This window comes from Condylura cristata, unplaced genomic scaffold, assembly GCF_000260355.1.
Source record: "Condylura cristata isolate star-nosed mole 26May11 unplaced genomic scaffold, ConCri1.0 scaffold00007, whole genome shotgun sequence".
NCBI lineage: Eukaryota > Metazoa > Chordata > Mammalia > Eulipotyphla > Talpidae > Condylura > Condylura cristata.
In genome coordinates this window covers 16,217,763-16,240,673 of record NW_004567108.1, presented here as the reverse complement: position 1 = coordinate 16,240,673, position 22,911 = coordinate 16,217,763, and the positions used below count along the sequence as shown (strand labels likewise).

The 22,911-nt window shown below is 33.1% G+C and overlaps 1 protein-coding gene across 1 annotated transcript in view; it reads left to right on the top strand.

Annotated features, from left to right (window-relative positions):
- The window catches only part of NADK2 (NAD kinase 2, mitochondrial), a 32,712-nt gene extending 10,442 nt beyond the window's left edge, over window positions 1-22,270 (top strand). Inside the window, 11 exon segments of the mRNA XM_012721712.1 lie at window positions 1,252-1,340; window positions 2,195-2,283; window positions 3,129-3,210; window positions 6,907-6,990; window positions 8,313-8,449; window positions 10,932-11,010; window positions 14,559-14,654; window positions 18,650-18,705; window positions 18,837-18,890; window positions 20,912-21,035; window positions 21,818-22,270. Coding sequence (XP_012577166.1) covers window positions 1,252-1,340; window positions 2,195-2,283; window positions 3,129-3,210; window positions 6,907-6,990; window positions 8,313-8,449; window positions 10,932-11,010; window positions 14,559-14,654; window positions 18,650-18,705; window positions 18,837-18,890; window positions 20,912-21,035; window positions 21,818-21,956 — 1,029 coding nt within the window. The 3' untranslated portion in view covers window positions 21,957-22,270.
- The last annotated feature ends 641 nt before the right edge of the window (window positions 22,271-22,911 follow it).

Genomic DNA, 22,911 nt, shown 5'->3' with positions numbered 1-22,911 from the left:
ATTTCCCTTCAGATTATAGAGGACAAAATCATTTTAAAACCCTTAGCTTGATATTTATAGACCAGAGAGTGGAAACGTTAGCTATCAAAAATTAATAGTAATTATCTTGAATAATAAGATTTAAATTTTCTTTATAGATGTTTGTTCTATAATTTTTATACTTTTTTATAGAAAGTATAATACCTATTATTAAAATACTGTCTAGAAATTGTTTTGTTTTTCATGTTGTCATATGTAATATGTGAGAAAAAAGAGAGCCTTTTTAATAAATGATGCTAGGAAACATGTAATTTCTCCATCATATGGCCATAATTCCTTTGTCAAAAATTAGCTGTCCATATTAATGTAGAATTATCTCTGGGGTTTCAGTTCTATCCCATTGATTGGACTTTCTGTTTTTGTTCCAGTATCATACTGTTTTGATTACTACTGCTTTACAATACTGTTTGAAGCAGGAATTGTGATGTCTCCATTTTTCCTTTTTCTTTCAAGATTGTTTAAGCTCTTTGGAGCTGGTACTTTAAACCTACAAGTTAAAACTTAAGTAGAAAGTCTGATTTCAGAAAATTATGATTTCATTTTAATGCCAAATACAGCATTATGTTTCCCAAATCATGTCATCAACATGATTTCAAAATTTTCATATTTTACAGCTTGAGTGTTTTCCTTATTTTTTAAATGGGTTTTTAACACATTGCACATAGCAGTACTGTTTACAATTTGCCAAAACATGGAGCCAAACCAAGTGCCCTTCAGTAGATGAATGGATAAATTGGGGAGCATATAATCATTGGAATATTATACAGCTGTGAATTAAGATGAAGTGGTAGCATTTGTCGCAAAATCGATGGATCTTGAGGTGATTATGTTGACTGAAATCATTCAAAAAGTGAAAGACAGATTTCAGATGGTTTCACTCATCTGTGGAATATAAATGCTTAAACAGTTATATATATTAGATGAAATAAAAATTTGAACTCAAAAAAGAAGGTAATGGTTAACAGAAAAATAGAGAAAAGGGTTGAGGGGTTGGGAAGGAGGCAGATGACATATGGGCATAGATGGTTTGATGGAGTCTTAAAAAAAAATTCCCCATGACTAACAGTGATCTGGGAGAGCAGGAAGGCTCGAGCCATCCTGGATATCTCACGCAAAAAAACCCCAAAAAACAAACAAAAAACCAGAAAAATTTGTTAGCTTTAGAAATATAATGTCATGTAATGAGACAAACTTTATTTTATTTTGATATAGCTTGCCTTGAAAGGCTCAAGCTACAGTGGACTGCTTGAACGACATCATATTCATACCAAAAATGTAGAGCATATTCTAGAGAGTTTACGGTAAGTCTGTGGGGTTGGATGGACCTTTTTATTCAGAAGTTTCAACTTTTGTTTTTTTACTAACAGCTTATTTTTAGACTAAGTAAAAAGATTATCATTATAAAGTCATCTTCAGAAAATTAGATTATGGTCAGTGGACCATATAGTGTTTCTAAGGAAATTTTTATTGTACTCTGCAAATTTTCAGATGTTCAGTTACTTGGTCTGCTTGCAAAGTACCTTTTCTACAAAGAGTTTTGTATACAACAGGCTTTCAACTTATGTGGATAGCTGTTTAGCTGTTTTATCTCTTAAATAAATAGTAGTTTATAATGGGTATTCATTATAATAATGGAATGACTAAAAATTATTATAGAAACCAGTTAATTTGGAACTAAATGAAGTCAATAAATAAGTTTATATAAGAGAATCAGTATGAGAACATGCAAATTAGTGTTTTACTGTCTGTTGTTAGTGAATATTTGTTGAATTTAAAATAATAGCTATTCAATTTCATAATAAAAAAATGTTTGGGTCTTAATCTACTAGGTCAGTTTTGTATTAATGAATATTAGCATTGGAGGGACTAGAGAAAGTAAAATGAAATTCAGTGTATGGCTATTTGTCAAGGACTATAAAAGGTATTTTTAAAGCACATGGAAATTTGGGATCATCATTTACTTTATTCATATGCTTCTTGACATAGTTGATTTGTTAATTAAATGAAAATGAAGTTAAACTTATAAAAGCTAAATATGAGTTTGCTTATAAAACACACTTCTTTGTTTTTCAGCACCATTGTAATATCTGTCTTTCAGAAAACATACCCCTTTATGTTATAGAAATTTTATGTAAGCTTTACTTTTTTATCTTAGGAATGAGGGAATTGAGTTTCGTCTAGTAAAAAGGAGAGAATATGATGAAGAGACTGTTCGATGGGCAGATGCTGTCATAGCTGCAGGAGGTAATAGTTGTACAGAGGTAAAGATGTTGGAATATGGACATTGCTCTTGGATACATTTATTTCCAAATACCCTGTGAAATGGCTATAATGAAACAGTTTCTAATATAAGACAAACTTTTGCATTTTTATCATCAGGTTTAGGTCTAATTATGTTTTATACAATGTATTGTTTTTTTTAGCAAATGATATTACTGTGAAGGTCCCTATGTGTGTACTAAGGTATGCCTCTAACTTCAAATGTGATTCAAAGAATTACTTGTAGCTATAATTTGGTTTATGACGCCTCTCAAAAAAAATTGAAGATGTTTAAGAGGTTGAGATTGGATAAATTCCATCCCTTTAACCCTAATATACTTACATTTATTTTTCAAGAGATTTATTAAGTTTAAGTGACTATACTTTCTAAAGCTTTAAATTACAGCAGTTACAGAGAAAAACCCAAAGTTTGACACTTTGTGTTATATATTTTTATTAAAATAATTTTTGAATTTGGACTGGTAGTATGAGAGAAGGAAAGAAGATTGGCTAATGGAAGTGATGGGGTTAGAGTGGTGGTTCCAACTGGCATACTGCTGGCATCTGCTGGGTACAGGGCACTGCTAACACCCTGAAGGGAACAGCTCAGCCCTGCAGCAGAGACTCCCCTGGCGGAAAAATGTCAGTTTTGTCATTGTTTAGAAGTCCTGGATTAAAATGGGAGAGAATATAAAGATAGGAGAGAGGACGTGGGTTAGACTATGGCGAACAGGAGAGGGAAGTGATTGTTTAAACAAAAGTACCATTGTTGAAGTGGTTCTAAAAATTGGTTTTGTGACAGAAGTCTGGTTTTATCTTTGTCCCTTCAGGTGATGGCACAATGCTTCTAGCAGCAAGTAAAGTTTTGGACAGACTTAAGCCAGTTATTGGAGTAAACACTGATCCAGAACGGTAAAAGAAAATGTATTACTTTGGCTTTTTTTTTAATTTTTTATGTTATATATATGGAGCATCTATGCTTTGCTTTGCATAGCATCTGCGATTAATCTTAAGGTTTGGAAGCTTGTCTTTATTTTCTTATTGCAGTCATATTTCTGGGCTCTTGCTACAACAGTTGACTGTGGCACATGGTGTTTACGTGGAAGTTATCATTGTTCTTGGCTATAATGAATATTATATTAGAATCATGTACCAAAAACATTTGTGTGATAAAATTTAGCTATATAGCATTGGTTACCACCTTTTATATGTAGTTGTTTACAGGGATGTAGCTTATTTTTTAAGCTCAAACATGAGAATATGCATTTAGCTGGTATTAGAAAATTGTGATATGGGATGAACAAGTTATTTAGATTTGACTTCCCTGATGGTCTGAAATGTAATCTGTGGCAGAATAGAACTGTCATTGACCCAGATGAGTATTGATAAACTTTGGTATTGCTGAGAAGGATGAAGTAATAATGTTTCATCTTTATCCTTCCTGTGATTCTCATCTGCATTCCTGGTTATGCCTTTATTGATTTTCTAAGTAACCTCAGTGACTTATTGAAGGCAAATCCAAACCCTGTTCTTCCCCCCCCCCTTCCTCACCTTCACTGACATTTAACCTTCACTAAATTCTAGATACCCACAGCCATAACCTTACCTATACTTAATCTGGAATTTCCCTTCTGACTATAGGTCTTCTTATAGAGGAAGTGGAACTCACTGGATTAGAACTTCTTAAGTTTTTGCTTAAAAAATAATCTTAATTCTATCATTTATTCCTTTTTTTTCCCTGCACCCTTCACATATAATTCCTCTTAACCTAAAAGCTTAGTCAACATTCTCATTTTTCAACACAATTTATTAGATCCTTTACTGTGTCTCTTTTGCTTGGTTATTATCACTTTTTCTTCCCTTATCCTTGTGCTTGTTACCTCTACTTCCTTACTTCATAGATATTTTATAAACTTTTCTAGGTCTTTCCTGGATTTTTCATCAGGCAGTTCATTGACATTAATTTTGCTTCATAGACCAGTGATATCATTTACTAGACTTCCTGGACATTTTTTTTCCTTATTCTGCTTTCTGGAAAATTCTGATGCTCCCTGCTCCTTTTTGCATCTGTACTACTTTGGAATTTATGACACCCCTTTCTTCCTGTCTCTCATGTCTATTGCTTGGTCTCTGTCTTTTGCAAGACCTTGTATTTTAGTGCTGTAGATCTTTGACTGCATGTTGTTTACACCCCCCCATCCTCCACATTGTTCAAGGATCAACTACACAGTCATCGTATTCTGTATTACATCCCAGTCCTTATTTTATAACTGCAAACTTTGCTTTTTCAACACTTTTATCCAAATTGCCTGTCCTGCCCTAAACATTTTTCTTGAATACAAGTGTGAGTATCTGCTCACACTGTAGTTGGAGGCTTTTGCCCTGGTGAGGAAGTTTATTTATATTTAGATAAAATGTAAGAGAGTCCCATGATCTTCTCATTCCTTTGTATATGTGTATTGCCCTCATACTAGTTATTCAGTTGAGTTGTTCTTCATCATGTAAGACTGATATCTCTCTCTGATAGACTATAATTCCTTGTACGAAGAACTCTTATACCTTCAAAGTATATTCTTCTTGATTATTTTTCTCTTCTGTTTGTAAATTCCTTGAGTATAGGACTTTGTTTTTAATTTCTTTTATCACTGCTTATTGACTTATAGTCAGTAGACCGAACATTTGAAAAAAGAATGGTAAGTGATCTTAGAGAACAGGTTTTGGCCCAATTGAGTGTTTCCTGAGCATAAGTAATAGAGAGCATTGATTCACTTCTTATTTTTTGATTACCTTCAGTATTGACATATATGTATTTTAAAACATGGCATATGTCTTGTTATTGAAATAAGAAATTCTTTAGTTATCACATTTTATACTATTTGTTGAAATTTATCTTCCTTTACTGACTTAGTACTCAAACTTATGGGGGTTTTGAAACTGGCAGGCAGTAGTATTGTCTCTAATTTCTTTCCAGAATTATAAGCTTTAGAATTCTTTATCTCAAGCAGAAATGTTTTAAGTCTTCCAATGTATTATGTAATTCAGGGTTCCTGGTTTCTTTTTTCCTAGTGGAAAAAGAATGCCTCACAGTCCTTAAATAAGGCCAGAAGTTAATGTTGAATTTGTTTCTTCTCTGTATTATCAACTATTACATAACAAATCACCACACTTAAACAGTAATAGTCATTAATTAGTTAATCTTTCATGGTTTCTGTGTGTCAAAATTCAGGAACAGTTTTTCTCTGGGTGGTTTTGGCTTGGGGTCACTCATGAAGTTATGGTCAGATGCAGCTGGACTGTAGGCATCTGAGGACTTAACTTGTGCCAGAGAGTTCACTTCTAGGATGGCTTACTCACATTGACTCATCTAAATTAAATATAATTTTCTGTATACGTCTTATTAATTCTGCACTAGTAAGTAGTTGAATGCTTAGTAGTAATATGGAATAGAAGGCATGTCATTGCCAGCTTCCAGGATAATCTAGTATTTGCAGTTTTATGTGGTTCCCGAACCCTCATGTACTATCAGGGATGGGCTATGTGGCCAATAAAATATGGTGTGACTGTGTAGCTTCCAAGACTAGGTTATTAATGGTATTTTGGCTTCTGCATTGGTTTTTTGTACTCTTTGTTCTGGGGTTAGTCCGTTACGGTGCTGTGAGGACAGATAAGTAACCCAATGGAAAGGCTCACATGGAAAGCAATTGGCCACCACCAGTTTGTTAGCTGTGCCAGTGTGCCGTGTAGAAAGTAAGTCCTTTAGCTAAGTCAGACCTTAAACTGCTTGCAGCCTAGTTACAAGAGAACCTTTTGTCTAGAATATTTCAAAACGGATATATTTTATATACTTAGCAATGTGAAAAGTATTATAGTGAATATAAAAATGAAAAGAAACTTAGATCTTACCTAAATTTCTTAACCTTGGTATTGATCCTTTCAGATAAAGAAATTACTGGCTTAATCACACTTTGTAAAAATCTTTGCCTCTGCTCTTTATACTTGTAAGTTAATAGATGGACAGCTTCCTTCATGTTAGATGCCATGCTGTCCCGTCTTCTTACAGCAGCTTATCACTTTGTAATTTCTAGTCATTTGTCTTTATTTCTGTCCTTCACATTAAACTATTAACTCCTTGAAGGAATTCATTAGCATATTTTTTGAGTGTACTTTCTGGATTCTCTTTTAGTGACTTGAAATTTCTTAACTTACATTTTAAAGGGATATATGGTTCAAAACAATTTCATATTAGTTTGACTTCTCGGGCTAACCTTTTGAGAATGGTAGTTTGGAGATGTGGAAGGTGATGTTAAAGTGAGATGCAAACCCCATTGTACCACTAGATAATTTTATGAGGACTTCAGTCAGCAGGTTTGTTATTTTTATAGTTTTGCTGTGTTGTGGAAATAGTATTATATTATCTGACATTAAAGTTGGATGTAAACTTTCTTTGTTCTTGTTGGAAGTTTAAACAATTTTTGTAGCAAAACATGGAGTAAAGAATAGAAATTTTACTAAATATCTGATTTTTGTAGGATAATGATATTTTAAAAAGTAAACATTCTTTGTTTTCTTCTTCCTTTTACACCACTCCAAATCCCTTTGAAAATAAAGGTCTGAAGGTCATTTATGTCTTCCAGTTCGATACACACATTCCTTCCCAGAAGCCTTACAGAAGTTCTATCGTGGTGAGTTCAGGTATGAATTTCTTACTGTAGTTATATAAATATATTAAGAAATATGTGCCATTAACGAATTATTAACTATCGTTATAAAAGTTAATGTTGAATCACAGAAAAAGAGTATCTAACTTACTTTTTTCTTGTTCAATTGGTATGGTGTGGAGAAAGAAGCATTAACAGGTTACTGGGCCCTTAGCTGAATTGCAAATAGAGGTTCTCCTTTGGTGAGATAGGAGCTCTATCACTACTGTCTTAATCTTGTTACATGTTTTAAAAAGTTTTGTAGAAAGATTATTAAAACTGTTGCCTAAAATGCAGTGTTCAAATTCTTTGAGATTTTGTATTTTTTATCCTCATCTTTCATCTAGAATGACTGATGTTTAGAATTACTCCAGGCACATATACATACATACACACATACTGCTTTTTCTTTCTTGCATGTAAAGTGTTTCTTAAACATGGTGGATGTTTTTCATATTCTTTTTATGTAATTTGTTCAGTGGTTAGTTTCTCCAGAAGACAGGGAGGAGAAAAGGAGCTGAGATAATGCGAAAATCACAAGTTGAATTTTTTATTTCCTAGTTCTTAGATTTCGTAGTTTAGAGAAAGCTTTGTCCCAGGATATTTGTGAAATTGCATTGAATCCTGACTTCTGGAACCATTTTGTTAGTAATGATTCTGGTTCCTAGTCATTTAAAGAAGTTGGTACCTCCAGAAATGGCTACTCTGTCACCATTAAACAGGAGCACATATTTATGTGTATATCCAACAGATTCTGTCCCATGGCTCTTTAATACATTAATTTTCATTTTGAAAACAAACCCTATTTTTTTCTTTTTTTTACGAAAATGCCATTAAATTTTTTAGGTATCTTAAATGTTATAATACTTGTTATAATCTCTTTTTTTCGATATTGTAAAGAAAAGTGCACAATTGGGGGATGGATTTTTTTTTTAATTTATGACCACTTTAACACAATGTTATTTTAATTTCAGAATGCTTTTTTGTATATATTTCTTGATGAACACAGTACAGCTAGCTCATTATCTTGGCTTAGTAGATATTTGGTAAAAAGTTTAACTTTAATTCAAGTTACTTGGGAGCTTTTGCTTAAATTAGGTATTTATGTTATAATAGAAATGAGAAACATTTAAATTTGCCTTTGAGTAAGAAGAATCTGTAGTCTTTTGGTATTGGTATTTCTGGTATAATTTGTTCATGGAATTACTTGTTCTTTAATGTGAATTTTTGAATTTGGTGAAATTCTAAGACTGTCTAATTCTAAGTTAAAATATATCCTTTTAAAAACATAAATTCCTTTTCCTTTGCATTTCTAAGATGGTTATGGAGACAGCGTATCAGGTTGTACCTTGAAGGGACAGGCATAAATCCTGTTCCTGTGGACCTTCACGAGCAGCAGTTAAGTCTAAGTCAACATAGTAGAGCCTTCAATATTGAAAGAGTCCATGATGAAAGTAAGTGGATTGGGTGTTACATGTGTTTGGGGCAGTCGTACCTTATTTGGTTAAACTTGTAGTTATTTTGATCTCTAATTTTTAGAAGTAATTAGTTTACAGTCAGTTTGTTCTGGGATTTTAGTGCCACTAACTACATCAATAAAAGTACAGCGAACTATTTCAGCTGTAAAATATATTATTATTAGACTCTGAATGAAATATAGGAATATAACCTACTCCTAGTAGAAATATTTTCTAGGACAGTTTGAAAACTTAGTTGATCAGGAAATTTATAAAATGTCTGAGAGGCTAGTTGATTTTAAATAAAGGATCTTATTTTTAATTTTTAAAGTACTGCAGGGGAAAAAAAGCAAGCAGTAAAAATAAAACGAGTTAATTTGTGGAAAATTAAAGTTATACATTTATATATTTATTTTTAAGTATATTTAACATAATTAGAGTTATTGATTAAACCTTTTTGTATGGAAATTTTGTACCCTACTCTTAAGATCTGTGCATTTGTGTTAAAAGAATATTAGTATAAGATGATGTGCAGTTTTTAAATTTTTAAGTGTTAAGGTGAATTCTGAACTAATTTGTGAGTTCCAAATGAGTTACGAATAGTACAAAATATTAGTCATAGTTTACCACTTTTTCTAGTAATCATAAGGTTTGTGGTTGGAGTAAATTATTTATAAAAAATCTGAAATCAGAAAAATTTCAGATTTCTTAAAACTTACACTGGAAATTGTGATTGGTATATCTAGGCACCATTTTTTTAGGGGGCTTTATTAGAAGTTTTCTTTTAATAGAGGACTTTATTTTTCTGAAAAAAAACACATGAAGATTTTTAAGGTGTATATTATTGGGTTGTTAGAAAAATCATGACACATTTTGCACAAAAAAACATAGAAAAATACATCATGGTTTTTTTGACAACTCAATGTTTAAATTCTCTTCTTGACTGGAAATAACATTTCCTAGGAAGTTGCTATGTGGGATTTTGAATAGAGAGTAGTTTTGAGATGGTAAAGTTATATTACACGGTTTGACTTTCTATTTAGCTTCCTAATTTTGAACAATAGATTATAGAGGGGAAAATGAAACCCTAGTTTTTCAACTTAAAAAAGGGGATGATATGATTTTTAACAACTAAAATTTTGTATCATAGGTAAATTTATGTATAAGTTAAGGAAGAATTTATTATATTTATTTCCATCTTCAAGGGAAGGAAGAGTTGGTTTATTATTTAAAAACTTAATCTCATAAACTAATAATTTATCTCCAAGTTTGGTTGTTTAAAGTACATAGTGATAGGTATCATAGGTAAATTTATGTATAAGTTAAGGAAGAATTTATTATATTTATTTCCATCTTCAAGGGAAGGAAGAGTTGGTTTATTATTAAAAAACTTAATCTCATAAACTAATAATTTATCTCCAAGTTTGGTTGTTTAAAGTACATAGTGATAGTGAATTGATTTGATAAACAGTCTCAGTACCTTATTAGCTTAATGTAATGATGAAGCTTTATTTCTAACTAATGTCTCTTCTTGAGGGTGTTTTGAAGCACTTCCAGATGGTGACCCCTATCATCATATAAGGCCTCTGGATGATTTCATATATATGTATTATATTAGGAATCAAAGCAAATGAACTGAGAAAACAAAACAATTATTAATTATCAGACTTTGACAACTGAAGTAAGGTTTCTAAGGTTAAGAAGGAGAGAGGAAGGAGAAAGGGCCAAAAGAAGTAGGTGGTGGGAGGAAAAACTATTAACTAATGACATAGCAGTTAACTTTATAGGCGTATATGGATATGCTTTAAGCCTGTTAATTGCCTTACTAGAGAATAAAGATTTTTTTCTCATTTGGTTAGCTTATGAAAAGAAGCTATTGAGTGAAAAGAGCAAGTCAGAGGCCTATACATAGTATGATACCATTGTTATAAAGATCACTAATATCACTGATGTATAAAGAAATATTTGTGTGTAGTAAACCTATACTTAAAAAGACTTGAGGGCCCTCCCTGGTGGTGCAGCATGTTAAAGCACAGCACTAACAAGCTAAAGCCACTTCAGCATGCGTTTGTTCCCTGCCCGGGAGGTGACCACATGGTGCTGCAGACCTCTTCTGACCTGCCCGCTGCTCCCCTCAGCAGTGTACTTTGTCAGTCTGCCTGTTCTGCTCCCCACTCTGTCTCTGGTGAATCCTCTCACCGTCTCTGCACCTCTGGTCTGTACCCCAGTTCTGTATGCATATACAAGTAAATATTAAAAAAAAAAAAAACTTGAGAGAGACGGGCTTTACTTCAGGGATCATGTTAGGTGACTAAGGTTTATATTAGGTTACTTTAAATGACAGATGCTTAATTTATGTGTTGCTGTTAAAAGATCTGATTCAGTTAAAACAAAAATAAATATCTTAATGTTTCATAAGTAGTATTTCTAAAATTTACGGAGCTATCTTGGATTTTATTTTCATTTTCATTACATGTAGGGTCTGAATCTTCAGGACCCCAGCTTTTGCCAGTGAGAGCCCTAAATGAAGTCTTTATTGGAGAGAGTCTATCCTCCAGGTACTTTTAAATGTGTGATCTTGAGTTTGGAATTTAATATTTTCATAATTTTTGATGTTCAATTTCTTTAGCTTGAGATTTGTGACTATCATGTTCATATAAAAAGGAATTATTTAATGAAATATTGCCAAAACCTTCATACATGTTAAGAGGAAAGAGGTTTTATAATGAAAAAGTTGATGAAATCCTAGGTTAAACAGCTAGTTGTTTTAATGATATCCTTTAAAGCTGAAAAATTTGCTTATATTTATTTAGGATCCAATTAAGGGTCATGTATTAGCATATAATTTGGCATTGTGACCTTTTTAGAATTAAGAACAGTTTGTTAGTCCACCCCTACTTTCATCCATGATAGTCATAAATTTGAATGTTCAAGTAAATTGGTTTGTAGAATATCTCTTATTTTATATTTATATGACTTACTGTTTCCTCTGATAAAATTAAAATTCAGCATTTTTGGCAGGATTAATACATAGGTGATATTGTGACCTTATTAGTTCAATATCATAAGTCAAGCATATTGCGAGTTTAAAATTTATAACCATTTTGGCAGAAATTAAGGTTAATAAAATTCTTCATGATGAGTATAAAATATGTGTTTTATTAGTGATGAAATCTGTTTTCTGATGTTGAATGTAAGTAAGATTTAAGTTACCAGAATTTGTTTTTTGCAAAATTGTGTTTGTGTAACATTAGTTATTAGTCATAAAATGACTTCTATAATGTAAATTTAATTTAACTCTTGGCAGTACTTTAGAACTTGCCTTCTCATTTTTGTTAGCTACAGCTAAATCAGGAATGAAAGATTAGAGAGGAGTCTATGTCCCCACTTTTCTGTGTGACCCTTCGAAGGCCATCTAATGTTGATTTTCCTAGTTTACTGAGAATTCTGTATATTTTGAAATTGTGTTTGTTTGAAATCATATTCGTTCATAAGGTTATGGTGAGCAAAGCCTTAAGGTAGCAAGGTAGCTGTGTTTTAGCCAGTGACTTCATTGAGGTAGGACTGAAAAGAACAGGCTTGAATATTTTAACAATATTTTTGAGGCTGCAATTGTTTTGATTAGTGTAATATAAATTATCAATAGAAATACATTGTGTATCTGTTATGTGTGCTAGGGATATAAAGCTAGGGTGAACGCTTATCCCCTTGAAGGCGATAAACTAAAGTACTAAAATAAAGTATGTTCTAAGAAATTTAATGACAATATAGTCTTTAAGAAACTTAAAAATATAGTGAAGTTTAAAAAACATTTATTTTAACATAGTAAAACTTATGCTAGATATAAAGTATTGCTACATATCAAGTTTGAAGCATTATGAAAATGAACAATAGATATATAATAGAATAAAGAAGGAAGAAAAATATAACTCTAGTGGTATAATCTAAATATTGCTAAATATGTGAGACAAAAGAGCAACTTTAAATGGAATTGAAGAAAGTCTGCATTACAATAAGTAGGTGACAAAGGCTAGAATCTCTTGGGTTTATGCTTATTCTAGAGAACCCACTTAATGGCTTGTATTGTTTGTATATTTTAAAGGTTGAAACTTCTGAGAGCTTCTACTAGTGTAGTGTGGCTTCATAATTTGTACTTACTAAAAAGTGAAATAACTTGTAGAAGGAGGAAAACTGGGATTGTCAACTGATTAACTTTCAAGAATTCACTGAAGCCCCACGAGATGTCAGATTGAATGCTTTTATTTTCTGTGGCAAAGCGATTTGGTTGGTTTATCTCCTAAATAATGTCTGCTGCTGCTGCTTTTTGTATTCTTTGATGTCTCATCTTGTATCTTTACTAGCAATGTGCTTTTATAGCAGTGTGCTAGCTTCTGATGTAATTGCAAAAGGTTTAACTACTGGAGGTGTTAAAGCTTACTTTAAAAGACTCTGTGACATAGACCCTTGGGCAAAAAAGAAATGAACATTTATTGGAGGCCTGTAACATATGGAGCATTGTGTGTATTGTATATGTTATCACATTTAATACTCAAAGCAACCCTATGGGGAAAGGTAGTTCTGTTTGTCAGTGAAAAAACCTGAGATTTGGAGATTCAAATAACTTGACCAAGGTTATATAACTTGTGAATATCAGACCATTTTATAAACCCAGATCGATGTAAACCCTGAATCCAGATTCTGCGTTGAGGCTTCACTTTGCCCTGAAAACTTGAATGCTTTGCTTTGAAATGTGAAATGCAGCAATAATATTCCTGCCTCACTTTTAATGTTCTTAGATTTAAGAACATTTTTAAAAGCCCAATTTTTTTTTCTTTTCTCCTATTCTAACCTAGAATGTCTTATTCTTGGGCTGTAGCAGTGGACAATTTAAGAAGAAGTATACCCACTCTAAAGGGACTGTGAGTTTTATTGCTGCCTTAAAAAATAATTTCCCTGAAACAAAAATCCTGCTATGAGTTGACTAATCTTGATAAACCTGCATGTAAGAATAACACTAAATTTACTCATTTTATTTTGGCCTTCAGCATCTTTCACCTGAATATATTTTCTTCCTGTCCACCATTGCTTCTCTTACACCTTTACTTAACTTCTAAGCTCTTTTGTTTCTATGTGATTCAAGCATAATAGCAGTCATTCCTGTGGATCTGGCTGGCTTGTCTGTATGTATTGGGCTCCTAATGTACCTAAATTCCAGATTTTCTAGAGGACATCACAAAATTATGAAATAGATTAAATGTGAAAATTATTAAGGCTAGCTTTCTTTTATTTTTATGAAGAATGCTTTCCGACTTAAGAGAGAAAATGAAAAGGAATTATATCATGTAAAACTTTCACAGATTTAGGAAATTGGCAGGAGAAATTGAAAGTGGTAGAATGAGAGAAATTATCTATAGAGTGATAGTGTTTGTAAGCTTTGTTTAATAATTGTCACTATTTTAACATTTTTTAATTTTTGGAGAAAAAGAATCAGTGTTGATCAGTAACACCATTATTTTTAAGATGTAGTTTACAGCTTAGGCTTTCACATGTTTACGGAGTACTTTTAATAGTTGCAAATTATTTATATATTGTGCAGTTAGAGAATAGTATACTTGTAATGGTGTCATAATATCCACTTGGATATCTGTGAAAAAACACTTAAGAAGTTTAAGTTTTTTATGAATTTATGAAACTAAGAAATATAAGTAAACAAGAGGTTAGCAGAAACTGTTGGTAGGTAGTTCAAAGGATTAGACACAGATTAATGAAATACTAGCTACCAAGAATGAAACTTACTTAAGAAGTCATTTTCTTTCTGAGTTCTGAATTAAGCTGCTGGATGTGTTATATTTGATGAAAGCAATACTAATAATGTTAGGCCAAAGTTTTTAAGAAGCTTCTGTTTGAAATACTAGGAGTGATAGAAAAGAACAGGTAGATCAGAGAATGTAGTTACATGGAATTTAATTTGTTTTCACTTAATCAGTATTTGAATTAGCCCACAATATGTATTAAGTCAAGCTGGCCGACTTAGACTTTATTAGTTCTGAGAAGTACTACTTATCTATAAGTTCAACAAGTTCAGTTTTATATTCTCATTTCATAGGGCTTCCTACTATGAGATTTCAGTTGATGATGGTCCATGGGAAAAACAGAAGAGTTCAGGGCTCAATTTGTGTACTGGAACAGGATCAAAGGCCTGGTGAGTAACTTGGGATGTTACATATCAATTTTTGTGAAATCTTTTAAGTAACAAAGTTCATTCAAGAGCTTACATGCACGAAGCAGTCTGATGGTGTTACGTTGGTTGGTATAGTCTCTGCTTCACTCATTAGCTGGGTCCAAGAGTCCTGCCATGACATCATAGATTACAACTGCAGTCTCTGTTTTGTCATTATTTGATCATTATTTAGCCTACCGCATTAGATTTGTAAAGAGGAAAAAAAAGTTAAATATTTTATGGGACTATATATGTGTGTGTGGGTGTGTGTATTTTTTTTTTTTTTTACTAAGACCTTTTTAAATGATCGTAAAGAAAGGAAAAAGTATAATACAAAAAATATGCTACAGGTTTGTGCATTGAAAGCGTAATTGGAGATAACCTGGGGCATTCTCCACCCCTCACCTCCACACATATGTACAGGTGCATCCATATTTGAGTTGCTTTGCTGTTACAGACAGTGATTCAGTATATTGCTCCGTACCATCTTTTTATTTTACATGTATAGTTAGGCTAAATTACTAGAGTTTTGGCTAACTGATGGATGTCCACTTAAAATGTTAATATTGCAGAATTGTCCTCCAACTTCAATTTCTGTAATTTCATCAGTGTATGAGAAGATTTGATTTTTGATACTTGTGCAGGTATAGAACTTCTCTCTACACTTGTCTTCTCACCTGAGTACAATCTCCTAAAGTAACCTTATAGATAAAATATTAGTAGTACTTAAGATTTAGCACATTCAAAACTGTGTTTTTAATAATTTTTCTGTTTATCCTAACTTCATGCTACAGAGAAAAAGCATTCTTCCTCAAAATTTTGCTCTTACTTTTGAGTCTTCCTATTCTTTACTTTTCTACATTGGTCTATAAATCCTGTCATAAATACTTCTGAATCCTCGCTTCTGTTTTTCCATTTCTATTGCTGTTTTTTTAATTCAATGCCCATCCCCCTTTGTGCCTCACTCATTATTCTTCAGGCTGTCATCTATACTGACAAGAAAGTGATATTTCTAAAAAGTAGACTAACCTGACTATATTCCTCTGTGCTTTTATTCTTCTATTGACTATTGACTGTGCTCAGATTACTTAGTCGGTTGTAAAGCCCTTTAAATATGACCTAAGTACCTTATCAGCCTATTCCTGCCCTTTCTATACCCATCAGCTCACTTGAGACACTTCAAGCTATTTGCAATTCTCAGCACAACCATGTTCTCTGTGGCCTTTTTGTTTTTGCTCAATGCAATTTAGTCCTTCTTTGAATGCCTGAGCACTCTCACTTTCTATCCACTGGCTAGAAAGTTTGGTCTTAAGTGTCATTCTCTGAAGAATATTTTTACTAGGACCTAGTTCCTTTCATGAACATAATTAATCCTGTTTTGTTCTCCCCCAGTACCTTGTCCTTATAGCACTAACCACATCATTAGTTATCTAAAAAGTTAAACTTTTAGTTAGTTTGAGCACTTTGAGATGTTTGGGATAGTGACTGGTGATTGTTTCTTTGATGTTTTAACTTTTTATGTACACAGCATAGTACCTAATATATATTCACTCAAATACCTTTTGAATGAATGATCCCATGCTCATTAAAACTGCAACAGTATTTACTGAACTATAATTTTAAGTTCTAAGATTTCCTACTCTTCTTCCTTACATGATTCTGTCCTTGACAGATTTAATTCTAGAAGTGGAGTGCTCTTAGTGACAAAGTTACTAGGTGATGAAGATCTGAGACTTACATTGTTTTTCTATTGACTGTAGTAGAAGTTATGTCCGAGTTCAAATGGTGGTGATGTTTAGAATGGTGAAGATTGGAGGCCTAACAAGAACACGATGGCCAGCAAATGCTCAGGCACACAGTTTGTCTTTAATGTAGAATTAAGTCACTCGTAAAAGTAACGTTATTTAACTGAAATACAGATTACAACATAGAAAGTTAGTCTTCATTTAACACTAGTTCAGAGGACTTCATTTGGGTTGGGTAGTGGGATTCTCAATAACTTATAGTTCTTAAGATGTTAGAGCAGGTCTGTAAGGCTTTTTATCCTGTTAATGAAGTCTTACACAGTAAGGGGATCAGTCAGTATATATTTTTTTGAGAAATGCAGCTCATTTTATGGGCTTTTTATTTAAAATAGAAAATTCCAAAATTGTAATGATGTGGATAATCATAGGTATTAGACTGCAACTTATATATGTACCTTGCATTTGACATTGTCATTCATTGTTGAGTCCTTGCAATACCCAGGTAGTGCCTTACATGCCTTATATCTTAGAGCGTGTAGTAGTAATAGTGATGAGATAGGTATCTGACCCTTATATTAAAACAATAAAATCAGAATGCTTAAAGTATTTTACTTTATACCACATAGTACCATAGTAAGTAAAGAATGCATAAAGAATATATTTGGTGTGTTTTGAATGTGAAAATGGAGGGCAGATAATGATGAAAAGTTAAAATAATCAAGTGCCAGATTTTAGTTGTTTTTTTTTTTTTAATTATAGGAGTTAGTCTGAATAACCCTAATATTTTAATGTAAAAATGTGTGTATCTGCATACCCATTTCTCGGGCTCTTCCTGGTGGCACAAGTGGGTTAAAACACAGCACTAAGGAGCTAAAGCCACTTCAGCATGAATTCAGTCCCCAACCTGGAGGTGAACCACATGGCACGGGCAGACCTCTCCTGACCCACCCGCTGCTCCCCTCAGCAGAATACTTTTTTGATCTGTCTGTTCTCTTCCCTACTCTGTCTCTGGTGAATCCTCTCACTGCTCCTGAACCTCTGGCCGTACCCCAGTTCTGTATGCATAAATAAATAAATATTTAAAAAAAGAAAATATCCCATTTCTCAAAATGTGAAGGATACCCCTATATGGGATATAGAATATCCCTTACTTCCACTCCTGAATTAGGTTGAGTTGTGTGACTCATATTATTCCTATTCATTGGTATTATCTGTTAAGACCATGAGGTAGTAGAATTATTCTAAGTTGATTGGAAGAATTAAAAAAACAACCTTTCCATTACCATTGTGATAGACCCCAGGACAGTACTACTTTTAAAAGTTATTCATGTTTGTGTTAACAGTTGATTTTAAGTTGTTAAATAACTTAAAATCATACTGGTCAAAGATTTCTCATCATCAGGAAAACTTTTATTAATCCTCTTTTACTATTTTATTGAAGAAAAACTTAAATATGTTAAAAATATGTCAAATAGTACAAAAGTGTATGCAATGAGCACTAATATCTTTCATTTCATATTGTTAGTATTGATCGCCAGATATAACAATAATACATATATGTATAGCTTTTTATATGCAATAGAACAGGAAATACTACACACACACATTGTAATACTTGGATTTTAAACTCAACATAATGGTTATCTTTCCATATCAGCACATATAGTTCTAGTTCATTCCTTTAATGCTTGTGTAGTAATTTTGAGTAGCTATAATTTATCTAACCAGCTTTCTTATGGATACATACATATTTGAGTTGCTTTACTATTATAAACAAAGCTTCAATAAATACCTCCATATCATCTTTGTGTTTTACATGTGCAAGTATAGTTAGGCTAAATTACTAGAGTTTTAGCTAAATGATGGTATGTCCATTTAAAATGTTAATAGTGTAGAATTGTTTGCTAACTTCAGTTTCTATTAATACCATCAGTATATGTGCCATACTCATGCCAATACATTGTTAGTTTTTAATTCTTGAAACCCTGAGAAAAATTATTTTGTGTTTTTTTAAGTATAAGATTGAACACTTTTTCATACTGTAAACTTCCATGTACTTTACCTACTTTTTAAAACTGGGTGAAGTAACTACTGTCTTTTAGTTATTGTTGTTTATTTTTTTCCTGGTAATTTCTAAGCATACTTTTTTTATACTAAATAACATTCCTTTTTCATTTTTAGTATGTTTTTAGAATTACAACAAAAAAGAATTGATGTGGTGTTTGTTTCTAGGTCATTCAATATTAACAGGGTTGCAACTCAGGCTGTAGAAGATGTTTTAAATATTGGTAAGTACCAAAATAGCTACTTATATTATAACTGTAATTTGCAGTATAATGTATATCTTTTATTATATCTTACTCATTATATACAATATTTTGTTTAATCAAGATATTTTTTTCCTTTCCTCTTTCAATAGCAAAACGACAAGGAAATTTAAATCTTCCATTGAACAGAGAATTGGTAGAGAAAGGTGAGTGACAAATGATCATAATTACTAATAGTTTCTTTAAGTTCTGTGTTGTTTTTCAGGATGTTATCAAGACATGTACTTGCCTAATTAATAAAAGCAAATTTTTTTTAACTCATATACACTCTTATTATCACTTTAAATATGTTCAAAGAATAAAGTGTTTTAAAGGGGAACTTTATTCTAATTGTTTTCAACCATGAAAATATAACCTCTGTGAAACCCTAACATCAAACATGTCCTGGGAGATAGATAATATAGAAAGATACAAACCTGGCCAGTAAGTATATACCTAACCTCAGTGTGTCATTCAGTGCCTTCTGAAGAAGGAATTCATTTAGTTGTGAATACTCACCACATTCACTAAAATGTTTCCTTTCTGTCTATTCCTGTGCACTTAACTTAGGGTTTACTTAAGAAGCTAGAACTGTTGAAGAAGGATAGTAAGCAAAGAATTTGAAGGTGTGGTTTCTAATCCTAAACTAACCATTCCCTGAAACTATGGGGCAGCCTGATTTTTCCATGCCTCTACTTCCTCAGCTGAAACAAGGGAATGGATATAGATCACTGGTACACAATTCTTTAGATTTAGTATTTAGAATTTATCTTGCTAAAAATTTAAGTTCTTAAATTGAAAAACATTTCATTTGCTTTGTATACAACATTTTGAAATATTAAAGTACTCTTCTCTACCAAGATCATTTTTGTACCACCTCAAACTAACGCTTTTCTTGCTGTCTGTTGGTCAGAGAGAAAGCATCTCTGATAAAAAAAAAAAGTTCAGGCCCTCCCTGGTGGCGCAATGGGTTAAAGCACAGCACTGAGAAGCTTAAGCCACTTCCGCATGAGTTCGATTCCCACCTGCCCTGGAGGAGATCCACATGGCGTGGCAGACCTCTCCTGACCCGCCCGCTGCTCCCCTCAGCAGTGTACTTCGTGGATCTGCCTGTTCTGCTTCCCGCTATGTCTCTGGTGAATCCTCTCACCCTCCACATCTCTGGCCTGTTCCCCAGTTCTATACGAATAAATAAATCTTTAAAAAAAAAAGTTCAACAGAATATCCTGCATAATGACAGCTTCATTGGAAAAAGCATATTGTCAGTCAATATTTGAAAACTTTGTTTTATATCATTAAACTTATGAATTTTTGTATAACTTTACCCAAAAAGGAATATAGCAACTTAAGTTCCATTTTTTTGAGTGCCACAAATGAGTTTCTCTGTTTTTGGTAGTTTTTCCAAGTGTACCCTTTCTGCTATATTGTGGATTATGTAGGCTTCTGTGGGCTACTGAATTAATTCTTATTACTAAGGTTTAACATTTTTTTTTTTTAAAGATTTATTTGTACTTACAGAACTGGGGTACAGGCCAGAGGCTCAGGGACGGCGAGAGGCTTCACCAGAGACAGAGTGGGGAACAGAACAAGCAGATCGAGGAAGTACACTGCTGAGGGGAGCAGCGGGCGGGTCAGGAGAGGTCTGCCACGCCATGGGGTCACCTCCAGGGCAGGCGGGAATCAAACTCATGCGGAAGTGGCTTTAGCTTCTCAGTGCTGTGCTTTAACCCGCTGTGCCACCAGGGAGGGCCCAACATTTTTTTTTTTTAACGGAATGTGCTCTGAGTTCCAAGAAACTTGGTATTAAACAGACCTTTAGAAAGAATAGCATGTAGGACACTTCCTGGTGGAGGAACTGGTTAAGATACAGCACTGCCAGCTGGCTGCAGCCACTCCTGTGCCAGTTCGATCCAGACCCGAGTTGATCCACATGGCACAGACTTCTCTTGTCTTGCCCTCTGTTCTCCTCATCAGTGTATTTTGTCGATCTGCCTGTTCTGCTCCCCCCTCTGTCTCTAGTGAATCCTCTCACCGACCCTGCACCTCTGGCATGTATCCCAGTTCTGTATGCATAGATAAATAAATCTTAAAAAAAAGAGAATGGCATTTAAGTTGGAAATAGCATCCATTTTTCACTTTTCAGAAGTAGCCACTATTTATTGACAATGCTATTTATTTTCCTTTATAGTTACAAATGAATATAATGAATCATTGCTCTACAGTCCAGAGGAACCAAAAATACTGTTTAGTATTCGAGAACCAATAGCAAACAGAGTTTTCTCAAGCAGTCGTCAGCGTTGTTTCACCTCAAAGTAAGCTCCCAAAGTTTGACTCGTGATTGTCTTTATCCCATGTAATTATAAAGTGTACTTGGTTTGAAAAGTAGTCCAGTTCATTAGATTCATTCAATCAAATTTAATCTAGCACCAAGTAGATCTGTGGAACAAATGAGATATCATACCAACATGGTCAAAATAATTTTCGTTCAGACTTAATGTGCTATCTTAGAGAAGCAAAAATTTAAGTAAATAAAAGAAACATATTTAACTGGTGATGTGATTTTTTTTTTTTTTGGTAGTAAGACACAGTGAGGGGCCTCCCTGGTGGAGCAAGGGGTTAAAGTGCAGTACTATGAAGCTGGCAACTGCCACTGCTGCACTAGTTCCGCCCACATGGTGCAGCAGACCTTTCCTGTCTTGCCTTCTGGTCCCCTCAGCAGTGTATTTGGCCAGGCTGTCTGTTCTGCTCCCCAATCTGCCTCTGGTGAATCCTCTCACTCCTTGTACCTCTGCCCTACACTCCAGTTCTTGTATGAATAAATAAATCTTTAAATAAAAAGACACAGTGATACCACATTATCCTCTAAAAGAAACTTTTAGAGTGTACCTTTGTCCACTGATAAAGTGTCTGAGTGAATGGAGCTATACTGAATATTTAAACTTTGGTAATTTACTAATGTATTAGTCATTATGTCATGCCTAAGAGCCACTTGATCTTTAAAATCTGCCAGTTTTAATGATTATCGGCGGTTTTAATAAACTTAACTTCCAGTTAGAAAAACTTGATATTTAATGAGATGTTTCTTTCTTCATAGGGTTTCTGTTCGTTCTCGTTGTTGGGATGCTTGTATGGTTGTGGATGGAGGAACGTCTTTTGAGTTTAATGATGGAGCAATTGCTTCCATGATGATCAATAAAGAAGATGAACTTCAAACTGTGCTTCTGGAACAGTGAAGGATTTCCTCAGATGACAAGATTATGACTGAATATTTTCACTGTGGAAACAAACTACCAGTCATAAAGCTACATACTTTTGGTTATTTTTGAGACTGGTTGGCTCTGGACTCAAAAGTGACCCAAAAAGCGAGACTCTCATTATTCTTCTGTTGGATCTTAGTAAGGAATATGTTCAGTGTGTAAGAAAATGGACTAAACTGATTAGTATTAACTGAAATTTTTGTATTGTTTACAATTGGTATGCAGAGTACTGACATCTTTTTAAATTTAGAGGTAGGCTCAAATAAAGGATTAAATGTTTAGGATATGAAGTTTAACTGTACAAGTTTTTTTTTTTTTTTTCCCCTGCCTTCTTACTTTATGGAATTAGATCAGACACATATCACTTGATTGATACATATTTTTTATAGGACTTAAGAATCAAGATTTTTAACAAATTTTGATGATGGAGAACTTTGATAAATCCTGACATTGACCTAATTGAAGTAGGTAAATGTATTTTATATGTGCCAAGAATTTTCTAATTTCAGAACACAATGATATGAGGTTATTGATTTAAAGTTTTTAAAGTTCAAGTAGTCATTTTTGAAATTATTGTAGATACTTTAATTGACTTTCAGGTTACTTTTGACAATGCTGGGTGAAATACATGTACTGGACAAATCATGTTGCTTTTATAAACGTATTAATTATTCAGTAGCTATTTTAGGTCAGGATGAAGTGATTAGACATTCTATTAGAAGTTTGGTAAAACGTTTGAAAATATATTTTCATCTACTGCTAGTTTCATCAGAAAGAAAATGGATTCTTTAATATGCAGAACACATCAGTTTTGGAACTGCCTTACTGGTTTTCACCTAGCTCTTAATCAGGTTTCAAACATTAGCTTTGGAAAAGAAAATGTTAAGGTTTTTCTTTTTTCTCCATTATGAGACTTATTTTTGGAGGAAAT